Genomic DNA, 22633 nt, shown 5'->3' on the forward strand with positions numbered 1-22633 from the left:
TCTTCCCTTCCTCCCTTCCTCCTTCTCTCCCTCCCTTCCTCCCTCCCTCCCTTTCTCCCTTCCCTCCTTCCTCCTTCTTTTTTTTTCTTTTCCTTCCTGTACTGGGAATTGAACACAGACACACACACACACACACACACACACACACACACACACACACACGGTGAGTGTTTATATCTCAACTTCAGTCACTTTGAGGAAGTTGCTTAATTTCTGTGTACCCTATTTCCTGTTTATACAGGTTTTCCCTCAAAGCCAAAGTCCATGAATTTGTGAACGGAATGACATCTATTTAGGATGCTGGTGATCCTGATGAATTTGAGTTTGATAGGAGAGATAGAGAGGTTATTCACTGTGTAGGAAAAATGGAAGAGACAGTAGAGACACCCCTTTTAAGTGTCAAATTTAGAAAATACCTTAAAGAAAACATCTGGCCTTCTTACACATAGAAAAAGGCCTACTTTACATAATTCCAAATAATGGGGAATGAGTATTTGGTGACTATTTTGACAATGAAGGTGATGTGGAAGAAAAGATCAGAGTGGAGTTTTTATTTTGTTGGCAACTCAGTTTCAAGTGACAAACCTATCTAACTGTTCTTTCTTGTAAACAGTTTACTGAAAAAAATTACAAGGTCACAACAGTTTCAAGAATCAAGTGTCAAATAGTGAAACTTTAACACAGTGAATTTTCTTAGGGAAAACACACAAACTGAAGTAGACTGGACTCTGACCTTTAGGGAGATTGCTGTTTTAAAATCCACACAGAGCTAAAGGTTACCCTCTCAAAGCCTTATGGTTTGGATTAGCATATGGTGCTGAGGGTTTTTTTTGTTTGTTTGGTTGGTTTTTTTTGTTTTTGTTTTTTGTTTTTTCTTTTTTAATGAACTGTTCCATGCAAGGACCTACCTCGGGGGAGATGTCTGTAATTCCAAACTGCGGCAAACTCTGATGCAAAACATCCACGTTAAGTGAACGCAGTACTTCCTCAGCCTGCAGGGCCTGTGGCTCTCCTGGTTTTCGGTTTACCGGAGACACAAACAACTCCACCTGGCTCTTCTTTTCCTAGTGAGAGCACACCGTTTGGGAAAGATGAAGACATATTTAAAAAGTTGGGCAAAATGTTTGCCTGTTCTTCACAAACATTAAAGTCAGGTTTCTAGAGTCTTCAAAGTCATTTCAGGGAGTGATGTGTATTCATCTCTCCTATCTATATATTGCTATTGTTAATTTCAGAGACGATATACAAATGTAACATAGGCTGGCCCTGATCTCTGCATCCTCCTGCCTCAGCTTCCTAAGTGCTAGAATTACAGCTGTGTTCCAACTTAACATATATTTTCAGATGCTTCCTGAATAATTATGCTAACATATATTTCAAAGTCTAATGAGTTAGTATTTAATGTATTAATTATTTAATTATTTACATATTATATATATTTTTATTTAAGTAGTTTATACATATTAAATATTATATATGTGTGTATGTGTGCACATGTGTTCATATGCATATGTACATGTGTATTGTGTATGCACTTATATGAACCACGTGTGTGTTGAAGCCTATGGAGGTCAGAAGATGACACTGAATCCTCTAGAATTGGAATTCCAGGCAGTTGTGACGCTCATGTGGGTGCTAGGAACCAAACACAGCTCTTCTGTAAGAGCAGTAAGTGATCTTAAACTAGGGAGCCATCTCTATAGCTGCCCTTCAAAGTTTCTCAAATAGCTCTTTTAAAAAAAAGATTTATGCCAGGCATGGTGGTACATGCCTTGACCCCAGCATGTGAGTTTGAGGCCACCCTGGTCTACAGAGTGAGTTCCAAGACAGTCAGGGCTACCCAGAGAAACCCTGTCTTGAATGATCAAAAAGAAAAGTAATCTGATTTAAATTGCCCATTGTATTCACATAGCTCATAGCAATCTTCAGTGCAAATGAGAACCTGCAGCTCACGACCCCCAAGTTCCCAGACACCGAGAATGAATTTGGGTGACTAGGGTGATAGGTCAGGAGTTCCTACACAGCAGATCTCTTGCTCTCCACCTCAGGTGTCAATCTTAAGTTTTTTCTTGGCATTCCATGAGCTATGTGGGGTAAGGACCAACTCTTTTTTATTCATACATAATTTTTTGTTTTGTGCGTTCAACATCCATTCTATTGAAAGCTTGAAGGAGATTTAGTAAATAGTGTCTGGAAACCTGAAGGAGAAGGTTCCACTTTCCCGGACAGTTATTTTGGGAGTTGTGTCAAGATGCTAGAGCAAATGATCTAGTCCTTTTTCATATTTATTGGGGGAGCTAATATTGAATTATGACAAGGTTAATAAAATATTTTCTGTAAGGGACCAGATGGTAATTTCCAGATGCTTTATGGGCCAATCTGTTTGCTGTAATAACTTAGTTTTGCTACTGTAAGTGTAAAACCAGCCACACATAACATGTGAAGGAGTGGATGTGGCTTGTTTCAATAAAACTTTATTTACAAAAACAGTTGCTATGGTAGATTTGGATTATCACTCATAGAACAGGGAGCCTTTGATAAAGGAAAAGCAGCTTGAGTTCTGAGACTGTGAAATACGTTGTCTTACAATGAGACGGTTGATGTGCACTTGCTGAGGCAAGAGGCCCAGGGCTGCAGCTACTCCTTGGCGGAAGATCCGAAGCAAGGTGATGTTCAGCTTGTTTATATCCATTTGCAGTGTCTGGAAAATGAGACAGAAAAAATAAAATAAAACCAAGTGAGTACTGAGCTTCAGACAGCCAGTGCATCATTAATAACTGGCCACAACAGTGTGGAGGCGGGGAGACTCTTAGAAGTTCATAATCCGAGTGCTAATTTTAATATACATAAAATTATAGACATTCTTTATGTGAAATTTCAAATGGTATTAGTTAAAAGATGGCAAATCATGTAATAAAGCAATTTGTCTAGTTATTTAAAAACACAAGAAAATAATCATTTTTTTTTTTTTAAGGAATCCCATTGCTGTGTGGCTTAATCTACTTTGCTCTCCCCTTGGTGTTGGTGGACAAGCCTGTTTCAGTGATGTAAGCCAAAGGACATGTTTAATTCATGTTCACACACAGTCACAGAGAAAGGTGCTGTATAAATCCCATAAGGCTGGAGCTGGAAGTTTCTCTATATCGTGATCTGCTGCCAGTGCCAAGCAAATAAATAAGGCACAGCATGTATTTAAGCTGGTAGCAAAGCCAGCCGTACTAATGACTTGTAAACAATGCCCATTCAACGTTTAGGAAAACACTGCTAACAAGTCTAAACAGTAACATGTTCCAGAATTACAGATCAAATTGGGATAGTAATAGCCCAAGCCAGTAGCACTATTACTGGACTTAAAACAGGGAGTCGTTCACTGTGTTTTCAAAACTGGATCAGGAGGTTGGACAGTTGACTCTGCAGATAACAACACTTCCTCTTTTCCCAGAGGACCCGAGTTCAGTTTGCAGCACTTGATTTAGCAGCTCACAACCACCTATAACTCCAGCTCTAGGGGACTTGATACCCTTTTTTCTGGCTTTCACAGGCACCGACATGAAAGTGGCACACACACACACACACACACACACACAGAGAGAGAGAGAGAGAGAGAGAGAGAGAGAGAGAAAACATGTCCCATACTCACAGCCAACCATCGGACTGCGCAGGGGGGGACCCCAATGGAAGAGATAGGGGAAGGACTGAAGGAGCTGAAGGGAATTGCAACCCCATAGGAAGAACAACAATATCAACTATCCAGACACCCCAGTGTTCCCAGGGACTAAACCACCAACCAAACAGTACAGATGGAGGGATTCATGGCTCCAGCCACATATGAAGCAGAGGATGGCCTTATCTGGCATCAATGGGAGGGGAGGCCCTTGGTCCTGTGGAGGCTCGAAGCTCCAGTGTAGGGGGATGCTAGAGTACCCTCATAGAGGCCAAGTGGGGGGTAGGGGGGTGGGGGGAGGGGATGGGGGGTTGTGGGGTGGAGACTGGGAAGGGGGACAACATTTAAAGTGTAAATAAATAAAATAACCATTAAAAAAAAGGCCTAAGATGCTTAAAAAAAGATATTTGTAAGAAAGGGAAACTGAATCTTATGCATTTTGTATATTCTTATATTGCTGAGTTCACTACTTTGGCCAGAGTAGGTTGTGTCTAACTAACTGTTGGATGGTTCTCATTTGCTTGGTTCAGAGATTGCTTTGCATCTATAATCTACTAGAGTGTGAGAACCTGTAAGCTGGGACTCTCTCACTTACCCCAAAACAAGAATGATAGAATAATATTGCTTTGAAAACATGTAGACTTTTTAGGAAAGATTCCTATATCTTTAGGAAAGATTACAAATGTCAGGAAGTGGCCAGGGTTCAAGGTGACAGGAACCAGACATTAACAGTTTGGGAATATAAAACAGGTGCAATGGTTCCCAATCAAAATGGTAGGCTCACCTACTTTTTTTATTCCTCATTTCTACCTGATGGTATTTTAATGCCTGTATAAGAGTGGGGGCCTCCATCTTGTTATGGAGGAGAGCCAACTGAGATCCAAAATAGGGTAGATGCATCAAAAGAATCTTCCCGACACCCTGACAACGGGTATCTATTTGTTTATAGGGAAGGAAAATGGGAAATTTCATCAGAAATGGGTTCAAAAGCTATATCAACATCATCAGCAATACTTTCAAAAGTATTTATTCATTATGTTTAACTACTGGAAAACAATAGACATACTTTGTCCTAGAGTTGTAGAGGTAAAAGTTTGAGTGAAAGCATCAGTAGAACCATGTTCCCTCGTGTATCTCCAGGGGGAGAACTTGCCATGTGTCTTCTAGTTTCTTGTGTTTGGGGCACTTCCTGGTGTTGCTGGTCCTGCAGCTCTGGTCATTGCCTGTGGCACCACACAGTTGTCTTTTGTGTCTCTTCCCTCTATGGGTAGCTGTGTTGCAAGTTCCTTTTTTTATAATGAGCATATTGAATCAGGAATTCTCCCAACTCTAGAATGACGTTAATGAATTACACTTGCAATGTTCCTACTTCTAAATAAACTCACATTCTTAGGGAGATAAAAGCCCAGCATAAGAATCCTGGGGGGCGGGGCGGGATTACATTCAACTCTAAATAAGGATGAAGTCAGAATTTTTAGAAGAAAAAATTGTTACATTTTAGGCAGATCACTCACTAAGAACCTCAGTGTTTTTGCATGTTTCTCTGACTGTATGCCAAACTGAATCCTGGCTGTTCGTCCTTCAGAAGAGCTGTTCTTAGAGAACTGCTTGGGTGGTCAGACAGAGCCACTAGTAGAAGACTTCTATTTAAAGGTGGTATGCCATCTTGAGTACATTCTAGGTAAAGGGAATGTCAATGCCTGGGTTAGCAGAAAGGAAAGGGTGAAGACAGACACAAGTTGACAAAGGATTTTCCCTTGAGGACTGATTCCCCATTTGTCACAACAGTTTCTATTGGACTTGGGTTTGTGTCTTAATAGGATGTTAAACCCTTTCTTTCAGAAAGTAATCATTTAAGGCATAACAATCAGCTAATGGGGGCTGGAGAGCTGGCTCTACAGTTGAGAGCATGTACTACTTTGCGGGGGATCCCAGCATCCAAGGCATGGACTTTATTGTCACCTATAACTCTACCTTCGTGGGACTCGATGCCCTCTTCATGCTTTGGTGTGCACTTCACTCATGTGCACATAACCTGACACATATACACATAATTTAAAAAATAAAACTTTTTATTAAAATTTTAGAAATCATTTAAGGATGTATGAGTTAATATATAATTTGCTGTGCTTTTCTCTAGCTTAAAGTTGTTTCCCATATGTAAATAATTTAATAAAGGAAGTTAGTGTTGATCTAAGCCTTCATGGACCAGTAGGATTTAGATACCAGGGATGGTTTTCAGTTTACAGTTATAGTCTTAAGCATAATTCCATTATCTACCTTTGAAAAAACCAGTGTAGAGGAATTTTAATCCAGCAACATGACTGTTCTGATCATATCCAAAGACTTTCTAGGTCTGTGTGATTGATTGGCTGGAATGCAGATACACCCTTAGAATTCACCTTTGATCACAAACAATGCCATCTAATTGAGGGGCAGACAAAATGATGAATCAGGGAAAGATTTGACAGAATGAGTCAGAGATAGGATATGGCCAGCTCTCAGGAGAAAAGCTGTTTAAGAGCAGTGCAGGGAAAGAGTCAATCAGTTTAGTTAGTGCCCATGAGTTGGGAGTTGAGTCACTCAAGTGTCAATGCAGTGAGTGCAGTACATTGGAGTTGAGTTCCTTAGTGAGTTTATGCAGTTCAGTACAGGTCAGCAGAGGCAGCTGAAGAGAGAAAATAAGAAGGATCCAGAGGATTAGAACAAATTGCCAGAATCAGTTTGAGGCCAAGCAGAGCAGTTTGGTGAGAAGCTGAGAAAAGCTGGATTGAATCAATCAGTTTGGAGAAGAACTGATTACAGTTCTTCTTCAAATTTGGCCAAGAACAGCTGAACCAGCCAGCCAGAGTTCAGAAAGAACTAGGAAGGGTGAGCTTATTTAGCAGTAAGCCCTGGAGATGACAATTACATCAGGTAAATAAAAGAGACATTTACCACCTAGTCCACCTGTACATCAGAGACTTCCTTTACTCCTAGAGCCTGTCTTCTACACTGCCAGCATATGGAAGCTGTGGCTAGATCTCAGAGGCCATATCTCAGCCGTCTACTTCTGCCCTCTGCATGTGGTTTCTAAAGGTAGAAACCTCAGCTGGCACCCCTAAACTCTGGTGAAGAGCCACTGTGTTCTTGCCTGCCATCAGGCTGGCTGAGTAGGCAGGCACTGTCTCTTGTCCCCAAGGGCAGGATTTGGAGCTGCAAGCAACTCTGGGAACTGAGAGACATGGGGGTTGTGTAAACTCTTGAGAGCTCAATTCCCAGGGCCATGATTAACAAAGGCTTGTAACTGTGGAAACAGTATTAAGGTCTCAAGTGGGAAGTGAAATAGGAACTCTAGATTAAAATCACTCAACAAGACAGCTTCATAAGATGGTAAAAGCTGAGCTTTTGAAGCAGAATTTGAATGACCCAACTAAAGCGAAGGAATAATGCGCAGAGGTAATCAGCTGAAATTGGAATCCTCTGGCTCACTGCAGCAAACATTTGAATAATTTGTCTGGATTTCAGCTTGCCTATGAATACTTGAATTGATTCCACAGAGCATGCACATACCTCTGACTATTACCCCACAAAATAAGTGATGCTGAAATATAGATTTAAAATATATAATATAAATACATAAACATACACACACACACACATATATATACACACATATGTATATATATATATACACACATATGTATATACACATATGTATATATATGTGTGTATATATATATGTATATATATGTGTGTGTGTATATATATATATATATATATATATACACATACACAAATCACACATTTGGGGCCCTAATACACGCCAGACAGAACATGAGTGCAAATTTGGAAAAAAAAAATGTGATTCTTAATCAAATGACAATTTTATTTCAAACAGAACAGGAATGGGACTTCTTGTAGTTCATGGATATATACCACCTATATTTTTATCAATAGATACTGGAAACGTGTAAGTCCTTCCATGCTGTTACACGCAGGCCCAAATGAGATAAAAGAGAAATTTCCAAGACAATAATAAGGTTATAGCTTAGTTTTAAAGTTACCACCACATAGCAAAAGGTATATTTTAGTCTGAATTCTAAGCCCACTTGATTATTTCTATGATTAAAGATTTCTGTTTCAAGGAGAAATGGAAATTCTAAGTGGGAATGTTATGAGATTTTCTAGCAGTCCATTATTCAAGCGGTTTCTTCTATGTATTCTATGAATACATAGAAATGTACCCCCAAAGGCCACGTACTAATGACTTAATGACTTAGTCCTCAGTGTATGTTGTCTGAGTCTTAAGAAGTTAGATCACCATTGGGGGTCCCTTGGAGGAAGTAATCAAGATATATCTCCTTTGTCTTTCTTTGCTTACAGTCTCTTCCTACTGAGTAATTTCTTCTGTTATACACCTCTTCCATAATATATACCACCTTGCCACAGGCCCATAATCAGCAGGCCAATTAGCTATAGACCAAAACTCTCAAAAGTGGATTATCTTTAGTATATGTTATAATAACAGAAGCTAACATACTACACAAGGAAAATTGTGTACTTATATGGATAATTACAAGCATATGAACATAAATATAATGAAAACATACTTAGGAAGATTCTAATACCCAAGTTTATTGGGAACCTCTTATTCAGAGGTTATGGAGTCAATTTTCCATTACTGTGTTGTATCCCCCATAAAAGAAACAGCCCAGGTATGTGTGATGTTTACATACAAATGTTTGCAGGTATGCTTACGCATGTCGGTTCATCCAGAGGTTGTTTTCTGGTTTTCCTTATCAGTTGCTTATCCATCTTATTTTCTGAGAGAAAGTATCTCACTGAACCCAGGGCTCTGTTTTGACTAGCCTGGTGTGGGGCAGTGGACTGTGCCACCAGAGCCAAGGACTGGCAGGTAGTAGCAACTTCAGAACCCCCTATTTGAGAACAGCAGGAGCTCCAACTAGCTCCTGACCAGGCCCCATTCCTGGAGCAAGTGACCACAACACCCCACTAAGAGGACCATGACAACCATTCACATAACATAGAACCTAGAGTTTTTGCTAATGAGGTATCTAGATAGGCCCCGAGTGTTTAACCACTGAGCTTTCCCTTCCTGGGCGTCCCTACCTGCAAAAGGTATTTACTCTCTGGTTCACCCGGAGTAAGACGTATGTATCCTCAACTACCGGGAATAAAGCAGTTTGGACAAGCAAGGGCTTCTCCCTTCATCAAGGACCACCATGGGGGAGGCCTTCATTGTACAGAGTCGTGCCTAACTCTCCTGTAGAAGTCCCTTCATACTCCTGGCACTCCCTTGGAGCTAAGCAGGATCTCCAGTTCCCTGTCCCAGGCTCATCATGGCCAGTGAACTCCTGTTCCTATCCTCACAGTCTCCAGTGTGGCATCTGGGTACACAGGAGGACTGGAACCACCGGTCTCAGCTCCTCAAGGTTCCCAGCGGCGAGGAGCTTGAGAACCGAAGTCTCTGTCCCAGCTCCTGCTGTTTTCACCTGGAAGAATACCGCGGTTCGTCTTCCCTTAGTGCGCATGTCAGAGCTCCAGCACCGCAGCAGCAGCAGCAGCAGCAGCAGCAGCAGCAAGGCAGAAACACAGCCTGTGTTCCAACACCCCAGCAGCGAGGCAGAAATGTAAAACGACAGCCAGACTGGCTAGTGACTCTGGATCAGTTTCTACCCCAGCTCTGGCGTTAGAGACATGTGCTGCCTAGCTTTTTCATATGGGTGCTGGGTGTTTGAATTCAGATCCTTGTATCTGGCCAGCACTTTATCTACGAAGCTGTGTCTTCATCCCCCAAGATAGCACTTTTTAAGAAGGTTTTCTTTAGAACCAAGTGTGGTGGCACATTCCTATTACTGCAGCACATAGGAGGCTTAGATAAAAAGTTCTGTGAGTTTTAGGTCAGCCTGAAACATAGGGAGACCTTTCCTTTCTTCTTGCCCTCAAAAAAGGCTTCCTCTGGCCACCAGACTGCCCACTAAACCAGCTAAAGCCCATGGGCATTAGCTATAATTGGACTGATGGAATTGATTAAGATGCTGGACTTAAAGTCAATAGAATGTGAATGGCTCCTGGCCATTTATTTGTAAGTAATGGTTGAATTTGGTTTGCCTGGGAGGAAGGCAGTTAGTTCTCACACTGTTACCAGGCAACATCATCTGTCATTTGGTTATACCCACCAGGAGTCAAGGCCATATCTAGCAGCCCAGTAAGGCAGAAGAAGGTCAGAGGACCATCTTTCGCCCTTGGAGACATCCCTAAAGTCCCAAGAGAAATGTTGTCTCTCAGTAGCCACACACAACCTTCTTTGATAAGTACCCTCTTCTTAGTCCTAATGTGTCTCTATTCCTGTCCAGAATAAATCCATTCTTGGTGACTGAATGGTTAGAATTTGTATTGGCAAGCGATTTCTAGAACATGCATGTGGACCAAGCAGAAATGCTTCATTTAATTTGAAGCATTTCGTATCGACACCCAGTCCTGTCTTCTGACACCGTTATTCGCTTCTGTTTCCACACTCATTTCTGTATTCCACGTTTCTATGCTTCTCAGCTGGGCCCCTTTCTGCACAGACTTCCCACCGGTGCTTCTAACCCAACATTACCAAACTCACCACCTTTTCCTCTCCCTACCCAGACTGAATTCTCCTCTTTCCATGTGTTATACGTTGAAGTATCACATTTGGTATTCGTTTTGTCTTCTCTCTTATTCTTCACCATTATGACGGCAAATTGGTGCCATCTTCTCTATTGTCTATTGTTAGATAGTATCTCATCTCACCGTTCTCCTTCTCAACCTCTCCTGAGTAACCAACCCATTTAATCTCTGTCTGTGTTTAAATCATGTCTGCTTAGACTCCCAATATGTTCTCTATTTGAGTAGAGAACCAGGGGGTTGCCCCTCTTTCATGATATTTAATTATTTTTTAATTTTTAACAGTTATCATCTTTATTATCATCATTATTATCATCTGTGTGTGTGTGTGTGTGTGTGTGTGTGCGTGTGCGTGTGCGTATGTGCGCACCCAATCATGGAAGAGTGTTGAGGTCAGAAGAAAACTTATCAGGTGTTGGTTCTTTCTTCCTATCATTTGTGCACTTTAGGGAATTCACTCAAGTCATTGGGGTTGGTAGCAAGTGGCTTTGCCCATTTGAGTCTTCTTATTGGGCCCATCTAATTAATTTTTCATATGAACATTGTAGTGGTGTGTCTCAAATGCTAGTCTCATCAACTGCCATTACTGCCAGAATACCTAAAAGAGCTCTCAATTTTTAAATGAATAGTTATAACTCCTCAGTTAACCAAACTTGTGTGCTCTCTCTAGCTCAGCTTCAAACACATAACTACATTACATAACACATTCTACACCGTAGTCACCCCTGGGGTGTGTAAACATGCCTCTCGCTTTCTCCACGGTGTCAGTTCACATGTGCCTAGTTGGTAAGGTGTAGTTGCCTCTCCTTGGAGACTCAGTCCCTTTCCTAGAAAGGATGCCACCATTCTTGGGCCTCTTCATTTGGATGTGCTTCTGGTTTATCTGGATTTTGGCATCTCTTACTTTCAAGTGAGGTTCAGGAGTGCCATATTTTTTGGAGATGTTATATCTTTAAAATTATGCTTATGGTGCTTTTAATAACAAATGACATCTTGGCTAGATATTAGATTCTTGATTCAATCTCTATTTTTATTTTTTTGCTTTTGAAACCTGCTGCTATTATCCCAATGCCTTCTGGCAATAAAAATTACTGTAAAAAATACTCTGACCTGACACTGGCCTTTTTGTAGACAACTTGCTTTTTTTTACCTGTAATCTCACAGGATTCTTTATCTCTGAAGTTAAGAAAAGCATCCCCATAGTATTTCCCTGGCTTAGTAGTTTCTATAACACAGAATGCCTTTGAAATCTAGATTCTAAGCTTTAGTTCAAAGATATTATTTGCTATGCTACATCTGAATGATTTGCTTCTAAATATTTCAGTCTCATATTCAGATACCAGTTGGACCATTGTATATTGTATTTCTTTCTAGCCGCTCTATTTTACATTTCCCCTTGTAGACTTACTTCTATTCAATTGACATTTTTTCCCAATCCCACTTTCTTTGTCCTTTCCATTTTTTGACTTCTAACACAGTTTCATTTTCTCTGATGTATTTTTTATTAACTTTTAAACTTTTGTCAATTTACTCATTCTTGAGAATTTCATATGCGTGTATGATGAAATATAAACACATATGCCCTCAGTATCTCCCCTTCAACTCCTACCAAATGCCTCCAACGTGTCCCTCTCCCAACTTAATAACTCAGGAACGAAGTCCAGTGAGTTGTTATGTGCTTGTATGTGCATGGGGTGGGGCCATCCCCTGGAGAGTAGCCAGTCTATCATTGGCCCAACTGAACAGCATTTCAAGAGTAGAGCCTTGGAACCTACACAGGATATGATGGATTCTCTCGATTGCCTAAAATGATGATATAAAGCTTCTTAGGGTTAGGATTAGAGAGCTTCTTTGTCTCTTGCTTTTGTTTTTGTTTTTGTTTGTTTTTTGGGGGGTGTTTCTCTGTATAGCCCTGGCTGTCTGGGAACTCACTCTGTAGACCAGGCTGGCCTCGAACTCAGAAATCTGACTGCCTCTGCCTCCCAACTGCTGGGATTAAAGGCCGTGAGCCACCACTGCCTGGCTTGCATTTGTTTTAAAATAGGATCCCTGCCCCACGACCCTCCCAAAGACTTTAGCTTCTCCTATTGGCGGTCACTTTCTGCAAATGATACAGTAATATTTTAAAGACTGTTTACTCAGGAAAAGCTATAGCTGACCAGTGCCACTTGTGGCTTGTGAAAGAATCTTTCTAAGAAGATAGAATCACAGAAGAATATTCTCATTGTACCCCTCAGTCATGTCTCCAGCATAGGATCAGCAAGGATATGTATGTTTTGATCTCATAAGCCTGCATCCTCTGTCCTTTAGATTGTAGGAGGGGAGAGATACCACCTCTCAGTCTATGCAAACACAAATATGTGTGCTTCATAGATTCACACATCACTTCTCATTGCTCCAAAATAAAAGGCCAACCCAACCCAAAGCCCCAAAAGACTCTATAGCATTCTTGGTTTCAGCACAGAAATATCCCAAGGTACAAAGGTCTGAAGGAAATAAGAGTATTCAGGAATATGGAAGTTGGGCAGAATTTCTAAAAGTGACTTGTCATCTCAGCCACATACATTTGTGATGAAAAATGTAGATCATAGAAAGGTTGTAGGAAGTGATTGTGAGCTTCAGGCAGTGGTTCTCAAATGTGGTTTCTGAGCCACTGGGAGACATTTGCTATAAGAAGATAATTTAAATAATTATGTTTGCATGCTTAGAAGCTAAAGGTAGGTGAGCAAATACCAAATAAGTTCTCTGTGTCAGTGAATTATAGTTACGAGCTCAGGGTGGTGAGAAAGACTTGGGTTCAAACTGGGGTGGGTGATCTGTTAAATATTTAACTATCCAAAAAAAAATCAAAAGAAAAAAAACCAAAAAAACCCCCCTCACTTTCTTTGTCTATCAAATGGGGTGATAAGAGTATTCTTTTTTATGACAATAATTCAGGAAATTATGAGAAACACATAAAATTTTAGATAGAAAACAGCTAGAACTGACATGTGAAAGATCCTCAGTAAACGTAGATTAATGATATGAATTTATTGCATATTGCAATGTACTCGTTGAGCTACTGACCTGCATATTCAGAACAAGGAGAAATGGGATAGCAACTTTGTTGATCAAGTGGAGACCTGAAGCTTGTTTATTAGAATGATAATAATATCAGAGCAGGAAGTGACTTGATAGTCTTGGTGATATTTATGTCCTTGATTTTTGTCACTACTGGGGAATTTCAGCCAGAAAAACACAATATTCAAATTATTTCATTTTGCCAAAAAATGATATAGTTTGTTTTCTATTTGCAGCCAGAGTGCCAGGCTTTGAGGGCGCTCTTTGACTTCTGAATTTCTACCTCCCTTTAGTCTCCATCCAATCCAGGCCCAAATTCACAGTGCCCAGAAGATTCTTAATGGACGCTGAATGACATTTATATCTGTCTTGCTTCTTTTTCTACCACTATAAATTAGATGCCAATAAAAAGCAGCTGAATTTAGCAGCATAGGTTAGCACCCCTCAGCTGATTAATTTGGAAAGCCTTTAATAACCTAGTTTCCTCTTTGTATCATTAATCTCCTTCCTCTATTTCAATCTCGCCTCTTAATTAGTGTCCTGTTTTACCTTCTCTCTTCTTGGGATCAGTCTTTCTCTGTTGCCTCCAAAGTGCCTTAAACTTGTCACAACTTCTACATACATTTTCCTGAAATCTTTAAATTTTATGTAATTTGTGGCAGGCTCCATCATCACAGTAAATTATTTATTTTTTAAAGTGCAAAATGTGGACAACCTCGATCTTTTGAGTGCTTATTCACTAGAGGGGGAACAAGCTGATATAGAGTGCAGAACTTGCAGTGAATATGCTTATGATCCTTCCATCCTTGTGCCTTGTTATTTGAACTATTAATACTAAATATTAAATACTAAATAAAGTATTTAAGTTATCTATCTATCTATCTATCTATCTATCTATCTATCTCTATCTATCTCTATCTATCTATCTATATCTATCTATCTATATCTATCTATCTGTCTATCATTTATCTATGCATCTATGTATCTATCACCTGTCTATCATCTATCAATCATCTACCTATCATTCATCTATCTATTTGTCTATCTGTCTGTCTCTCTCTCTCTATATATATAAAATAGAAGAAAATAGAAGCCTAATGTAAAACACTTTCAAGACAGGAAAAAAAGCCATGACTTAGCCATGATCAACTCTTATCCTGGGCAAATGTCACAACAACTTACTTGTTTCAACAGACGTCTCAAGTCTCCTTGTTATGAGGTCCAACCAAGAGGAGTTTCTACCTCCATCTCCCCGATTATCTTTCCTCTGTATTGCTCTTTTCACCTACTGTTATTCTTTTGCATTCCCTCTTAATCTTCCTTGAGTTGTTCCTACTCTCTACCCTCCTTCCTTCTGTGTTGCTCCTCACTCTGCGGACAGAAGATGGTGGCCAAAGATTGAGCTGAAGGTGGCTCAAACTAGAACCAGGTAGAAAAACAATGCTCTTGTAAATACAGTTGGCAAAACAAGGTCAGACAAGCCCAATTTTCTATAATGAACCACATCAAGATAACAAAACTCAAGGGTATAGTGCTGGAGCAGATCTTTAGTCTCAGCCAAAAAGGATCTCTGTGAGTTCAAGGCTAACCTGGTCTACATAGCAAGTTGCAGGCCAGCTGTGGCCACATAGTGAGACTGTCTAAATGAGTTAACCACAACAAAACACATCATCATCATCATCATCATCACCACCACCACCACCACCATAACAACAACAGGACAAAACAAGAGACACTAAATAAACAAAAGATAGCAAACCTCTGTCTGTGGCATCTCTGGTTGCCTCACTCAGACAGAGCACATTTGAAAGGACAGAGGAGACATCCTGACGCTATGTCCAGTACATAACTCATTTGTAAAATATGTATAGAGTTGCTTGGAAACAGACATCTGAGGGCAAACTCAAAAGCCTTGAATCCCCCAGAGAACTTGCTTTCTAGTCATAAATGGAGGTTGTTTTAAGTCACCAAATATATAGATACCATATTAAAAATGAAGAAATTATTAATCTATACTGGCCACTGGTGCCCTATTTGTTATAAAGAGCCAGAAGGCTATCTCTCCTTTTAAGTTTCAGTATTCAGACCACAGGGGTATGTTGGTCACACACGTGATCACATATAAAAGCTTGAGCCACAAAAGGGCAGGAGACCACACAAGCTCTGAAAGACCATCTGAGTGGTTTGTGGCCTAAGCAGGAGCGGAGGGGACAGATGGGGCACAATTCTTTCCCACCACAAGAGGGGTTTATGTTTCACTTCAGGGACCGTGACTGGATTCTGGCTTCCCGTCTTCTGGTGTGCCACACAGTTCTTCAGGAAACATGATAAAAGCGAAGCGTGGTTTATTGGCACGTGTTTTTGAGATGCAGTGAAAAGGCTGTGGTTGGAACATCCTCGGGAGTCCTGGTTATTTTTCTGTCACAGTGGGCGTTAACAATTTTCTGCATAACTTAGAGTGAATAAAGACAGAGTGTGGAAGTTTTTGTTTACCGGCGCTTCTTTCCTCTGCAGAAGGAGGTAGCAACATAATAATAACCATGTAATTTCCCCACAGTGTGTTACTTCAGTGATTGGCACTTTCAGAGACATCTCGTTTCTAGAAAAACAAGATTATGAGTACCTGTTGTCTGCAAGGAAGGCTTTTAAATGCAGCAGGACTCTGTCAGTTTCTCCTTAGTACTTCTTAGTCCTTACAATGAGACTCCCCCCTCCCACCCCCACACCACCTTTCAGTAGGATCGAGGCTGTGGTGTTTATTAGGATTGCTCTATCTGTGGTTTAATTATTAAATTGTCCCTTAGAAGTAAATGTGTGGATCAGGAAAACAAAGAGGCTGGATAGAGCTTGCCCTTTCTGCAGCTAAGTATAGAAATGGTTAATTTTATATAGCGCAATTCAGATACGTTAGTAACTGAGTGATTAGTGATGGTCACGTAAAAATAAACTGAAGATTTTGAAAGATGTATTTTGAAAGTATTTTGGTATAAGGAACTAAAAACCCATATCTGCTTCAGAGCTTCAGAGCTTTCCTATCTAGTAAGTAAAGTTTTAAACAGGTGAACCCTCTCCATTCATGAATATGAATATGTAGATGTAGATGATGTACATGTATGATGTATATGTATATGTATAATGTATGTATTTGAAGAAAAATCCTTAAAAACTCCCTTCTTCCTCTTGAGTTTAAATCCGGCTGCTGAACCTTAAATACTACTTTGAAATTTTGGCCTTCATTTGTCATTATCACCTGCTCATGTTTCATACTAGAGATGCACTCAAAAGAAAAAAAATATCCTGGCAGCCCTGTATTTTATGAGAAATGGAGCTTGATTTTTTTTGAGTCAAGTGATTTATCTGGGCTATCCTGATGCTCGCTCTCTGCAATATTGAATCAGACAGGAAGTTAATCCAATTGCTTCTAAGGACGGCTGGAAATACCAGCTACATTATTTTTGACGTTGTTATTTATCCTTAAGGACCACAGATGAAATAGAAATTGTGCATAACTCTGTACCAATACCAGAAACACTATTTTAAACATTCAAACTAAATTTCCATTTTCCATTTCTGTATGCCCAGACCCTACACCTAGTGCCAAGAACAGAGTGGGAATTCAGTAAGTGTATTTTTAGAAATAAATTTTTTTTTGTGTAGACATTTTTGAGAGTCTCTTTATCTGGGAAGATTACTCTCTATGCAGATTAGCTAATGAAGTCATAAATAATTTTTAACTAGGGCCCAAGATTCTTGTGAGAGCTACTATGATTAAAGCCAAGGTTCTTGGTTCACCCAAGGAAAACAGCAAAACTGCCCTTCCCCAGGTAGGGACCAGGCCAGGGGCGTCTCGTATGAACCCCTTTCACTCTGCAATCTCTTCACAGGATCACGACAGAAGATCTTGGCCCTTTAGTGATGCCTGCTTGTAAAGGTGGGGACCCCAGAGGCCATCATGGTAAACATGTCTAGATTTCTCAGTTCACCTCGTTGCGACCCATTCTTTCATTTTCTAGTTAGCATCATAAATAAGGTTACCCCCCCCCCCCCCATCCCCACCCCATGTCAGTTTGGTAACTGCACTGGACAAAATAGAGAAAACATGTGCTTTCCTTATTATCTTTCATGAAACTTTTGGGTTCTGTTCAAATGGATGCGTTTGAGTCCAAGTCTTTGCTATGGTTCTGAGGATGGTGAGCCCTGACTGAAAAGCCACACTGAGTAACTGATAAGATAAGGCGTTTGCGCTTCAGACCTCGAGGCTAAATAAGTTTCTCTGAGAATCAAAAGGCTTTTCTGCTGACTCACTCCACCAGGCACTGACAGAAATCCCAGCCTTGATGCTCCCAACCTCGCAGTGTGACACAGACCACCATCTCCCCACCACGATGGGTTGGTTCCCTTACCGGTTTGGAAACTGACCGAGTGTGGTGATGCATCCGATTTCCATTTGCGTTCTTCTGTTACTGCCTCACCATTGCTAGTTGCGCTAATCAGAAGCCTGTGAGCTGAAGCCTCTTTAGTCACCTGGAGCTCGCAGACTGCTACTATTTCTAGAGGCTCTGCAGAGCCCAGGTCTATAGCCGCAGCCTGTGCAGTCCCAGGAGATGCCCCAGGTGCTTGCTGTTTCAATAGTTTACAGTTTCATGGTGGTTTGTTTCATAGTAATTAGCAAAACTGTAAAATGAGAATTTTATGAACTGTGGAACAGGTATGTTGCATGAGATTTTTTCTTTTTTCTTTTCTCGATTTTAAAAGGAACTATATGTTTATTAGACATTTTAAGAAAAAATAATTTGTTTTTAAAGTTCCACCGTCTTCATGAATTATTCTCCAACTGGGTAACAGGGGATCTATCTTACAGATATCTAATTTTAACTCACTTTATGACTTAAGAAACAGACTAATATTAATTAATTTAATTAAATTAATATTCATATATATTTTGAAGAGGAAATTCATGTGACTAATAACAAACCCAAGTAATGAGTCAGAGATTCAAATATATGCTGGTGTGATTCAAAAGCTAATTTTTCCCTACCATACCATTTGTGCTTAATATGTGATTTATTAGAGACATATTTAGTTTGAAAACAAATAAGACAAAGCAAAGGAAATGAAAACATTTTGTCTCTAAGTGCTAACCTCATTTTATAAGAGTAAGATTTGTTGAAACACTTTGAGAATCTTACAAACTCCAACATCAAGATACATGGCATACCTTGAGTAAGACTTCAATAAAGCTTAATTATTTATATATTGCTAGCAGCAAAGTAAATTAATTTTTTAATGAGTACCAGCTCACTCCCAATAGTCTTAAAAATATTCACAATCTTTGATCCAATAATTTCCTACCTGAAAAAGTATCCTAATGAAATGATTTCAGTGAATAGACATTAAACACTAAGATTTTTCTTGGCTAAATTTTATTTTAAAACTTAGAGGGGATTTTAAGGAACATCAATAGCCAAAGCATAAACACAATTTGGTATGTCAGTGGGAGGTAATTGTTGGTGAATTCTCTTTTTCTTTATATCACTAATTTGGCCCTGTACACTAGAGCTTTCTGGTCTACCTTAAATGTCCTAGGATAGTTGGTCTTCATACAGAAGCAAAGCCTTTGGAGCTTGGTAGTTTACACTTATAACCTTAGCACTTGGGAGGCGGAGGCAGGGGGATCTGTAAGCGAAACAGAGGGAGCCACAAAACATAGTGTCCTGTATTGTGGAGATTGGCTCAGAGAAGAAACAAAAACCCATCGAAAACCACACAAACCAAAAGGTTTTCTCATCTAGCTACTGTCCTTTATAAGAGAAAACACTGCCTCATGTATTGCTTCTGACTCTTTGTTCTTTCTGCTTGGACTGTAACTGGAGTTCTAAACCAGAGGCCTTCCTTATTCTGGGGGCTCCAACATGGCAGGTCTAGCCATTTGCCCGGAGGAAAGCCTGAAAAAATAATGATGAAAAGGCAGGAAAGGAATTTAATCAAAATGACCACTTTGTAGAGACATACATTGATCATCCCAGTCTTTTTGTGAGGTATTGACAGATTTAGGTTCAAAAACGTAATTCCTAAATTATTTAATTAACATTATTTATTAGTAATAATTAGTTAATTGCTCAGTTAATAATTTCTAAATTAAAAATTTTGAAAGAATTGGGGCAGTGGAGGAAGTGTTCACTTAATAAGCAACCTTGGTCTGACTGTGGCCTGGTTGTTCATACTCTCAGTTCTGGCTCTGTGAACTAGCCTCTGAGAAATCTTTCTTTCTCTGAGGGGCCAGTGCAGTTCAAGTGACATGATTGCAGCTGCCTGGGGGACAATCTCATCACTGGGTGACCTGTCTGTCAGGCTCTGCTATCCCTGGAGTCCGAAGAGACAGGCTCAGGACAATGATCAGAGATTTTCAGACACTTTATCCAGGACACTGTAAAAGCTCATACTAAGATGCCTCCATCACTTAAATCTTTGTGCCTTGAAGCTTGTGTGAGGTGAGACAGTCTGTTAGGGTGTCACCAGTATTTAGCCTCTCTGTGAATGATTAGCATGGCATGTACAGAACTGAGCAGGCTATCCCTCCACAGGTGAGCCTGCTATCCCTCCATAGGAAAGATGATGGATACAAACTGAGGGAAGGGATGCAGGGATGCAGGGATGCAGGGATGCTATACCACTCCTGGGTATATACCCAAAAGATGCTCTACTATACAGCCATGACACATGCTCCATTATGCTCATAGCAGCTTTATTCATAATAGCTAGAAACTGGAAATAACCCAGATGTCCCTCAATTGAAAAATGGATAAAGATAATGTGGTTTATTTATACAATGGAATACTATTCAGCCATTAAAAATGAGGCCATCATGAATTTCACAGGCAAATGGATGGAACTTGAGAATATCACCCTGAGTGAGATAACCCAGGCCCCAAAGGACATACATGGTATGTACTCACTTATAAGTGTATAGTAGCCATAAAGTACAGGATACCCATGCTATAATCCATAGACCCAAAGAAGCTAAGTAATAGGTAGAGCCTGAGAATGTTTGAATCTCACTCAGAAGGGGAAACAAAATAGCCATCAGAGGCAGATGGAGGGAGAGAACTGGGTGAGAGAGAGGATGGGAAGGAGAAGGGGAGATCAGGTGTGGGAAAAGCCAGAGAATCAAGGCCAGAAGAGGGAATAGAAATCAGTAGTTAGGTGGGTGGTGTTCCCAGAAACCTGAGATTGGGGAGGCTCCTGAGAGTCCATGGGGGTGGCTCTAGCTGAGACTCCTAGCAGCTGGGGATATGTATCCTAAAGTGGCCACCTCTTGTAGCTAGGCAGGACTCCCCAATGGAGAAATAAGGATAACAACCCACACACAAAACCTTCATCCCCAAATTTGCCCTGTCTACAAGAAGTGCAGGGACAAAGACTGAGTAGAGACTGAGGGAATGGCCAACCCGTGACTGGCCCAACTTGAGACCCATCCCATGGGCAAGAACTAATATATGACACTATTAATGATAGTCTGTTAGGCTTGAAGACAGGAGCCTGGCATAATTGTCCCGAGAGGCTCCACCAAGCAGCTGACTGTAACAGATGCAGAGACCCACAGCCAAACATTAGGAGGAGCTCAGGGAGTCTTGTGGAAGAGGTGGGGGAAGGATTGAGGGATCTGGAGGGAATAGAACTCCACAGGAAGACCACAGAATAAACTAACCTGGAGTGTAGGAGCTCTCAGAGACGGAACCACCAACCAGAGAGCGCACAAGGTCTAGAGACTGAAGACCCCTGCTCATGCGAAGCAGATGTCCAGCTTTGTCTTCATGGAGGTCTCCCAACAACTGGGGCCGAGGTTGTCCCTGACTCTGTTGCCTGCCTGAGGATCCTGTTTTAAAACATCTGACCATGTACCCACAGGTGAGGAGTTCACAAGGTCCAAGTGAGGACTCTGTTTCTGAGTGGGTTTTAAGTATCGCATTGGCTGCCGGGCAACCAAATGCGAGTTGCTACCTCCAGTGTGCAGCCCTCGGTCCTCATCCGGCCGAGGACATCAGCAGCATGGACATGCCATTTCACAGGTGATTCCTTACTTCTGACAGTCTTTTCATACGAGGCTCCAAGGCCTCACCCTCTCTCCGTGTTGCTTCTTCTCTGCCAGGTCTTTTCAAGTCTTCTCTTACTTTTTCTCTTTGTCTTCCAAACTCTTACCCACCAGAGAGCCCAGTGCTCAATTCTCAGTCTTTTCTTTTCTTTCTCCAAACCACAGTCTCAGAATAACCAGAAAACTCTCCCTAAGAACTTAATGCTTGTCCTTCTAACCATTACCAACCGACATTCCCATTTAGATGTCGGTCCTGACCTTCTGACCCCTGCCCTCCCCACTCACACAAGATTGGTTCTTCCCTCCTGGCTCTTCTTTTTATAGCTGGAACCTTCAAGTGCAAAACAAACAAAATGTCAAAATTAAACCAAACCCCATTACCCTTCCTTTTCCCCATGTCCTACTGTTGGTAACTGAATCCATTCTGTCTATGGACAACAGTCACAGCAACATCACTTCCAACAACCTTCACCATCTTCCATCAATAACTACAGATCACAGTGGCAGGCTTCTAATTGGTCTCCCTGTTTCCAGCTTCCCTTTCCCTCTGCATAAAGTCAGAGTGACTTTTTTTTTTTTAAATCACAAATTAGATCATGTCAGTACTATCTTAAAACTCTCTGGGGGCATCTCGACTTGTTCAGAGTAAAATTAGACTCTGACATGGCCCTATTTGAGCGCTGTCTTATTGGTTCCCCCTCCCTCCATCCTTGCCACTTCCCCTTTAATTCCTGTGCCATTTGTCCTGTCTACATGTGTATGGTATGAGTGCGTGTGTACACACTTGTGTGTTTGTACATGTATGAGTCCACGTGTGTTGAGTGCATGTGCTGGTGGATGTGGAGCTTTGGGGTAGGTGTTAGGAACCTTCCCCTTCTCATCTTCCATCATATTCTTTGATATCAGGCATATTCAGGGCAAGCTGACAAGGCTAGCCTAGCTAGAGAGCTTCCTCTAGGAATGTGCCTTCCAAAACTTGAATTATAAGTGGGCTGCCACACCCACTCAGCATTTATGGATTATAAGGATCTAAACTCAGATACTCATGACTGTACAGCAAGGGCTTTAACTGAGGAATGATCCCGCAGCCCCCTTATGCCTTCTAGTCTCATCCCTTCCAACACACCCAACTCCCTCTACCCGAAGGCCTTTGCACTGGT

The 22633-nt window shown here is 40.8% G+C and overlaps 1 protein-coding gene across 1 annotated transcript in view; it reads right to left on the minus strand.

Moving 5' to 3' along the window:
• Ptprr (protein tyrosine phosphatase receptor type R) overlaps positions 1 to 2701 on the minus strand; it is a 110135-nt gene extending 107434 nt beyond the window's left edge. The window contains exons 1-2 of the mRNA XM_052165746.1: positions 2588 to 2701; positions 909 to 1064 (exon numbers count right to left, since the gene is read on the minus strand). Coding sequence (XP_052021706.1) covers positions 909 to 1064; positions 2588 to 2692 — 261 coding nt within the window. The 5' untranslated portion in view covers positions 2693 to 2701. The remainder of the gene's footprint in view (positions 1 to 908; positions 1065 to 2587) is intronic.
• Positions 2702 to 22633: the final 19932 nt, after the last annotated feature.

This window comes from Apodemus sylvaticus, chromosome 20 (genome assembly GCF_947179515.1).
Source record: "Apodemus sylvaticus chromosome 20, mApoSyl1.1, whole genome shotgun sequence".
NCBI classification, from domain to species: Eukaryota; Metazoa; Chordata; class Mammalia; order Rodentia; family Muridae; genus Apodemus; species Apodemus sylvaticus.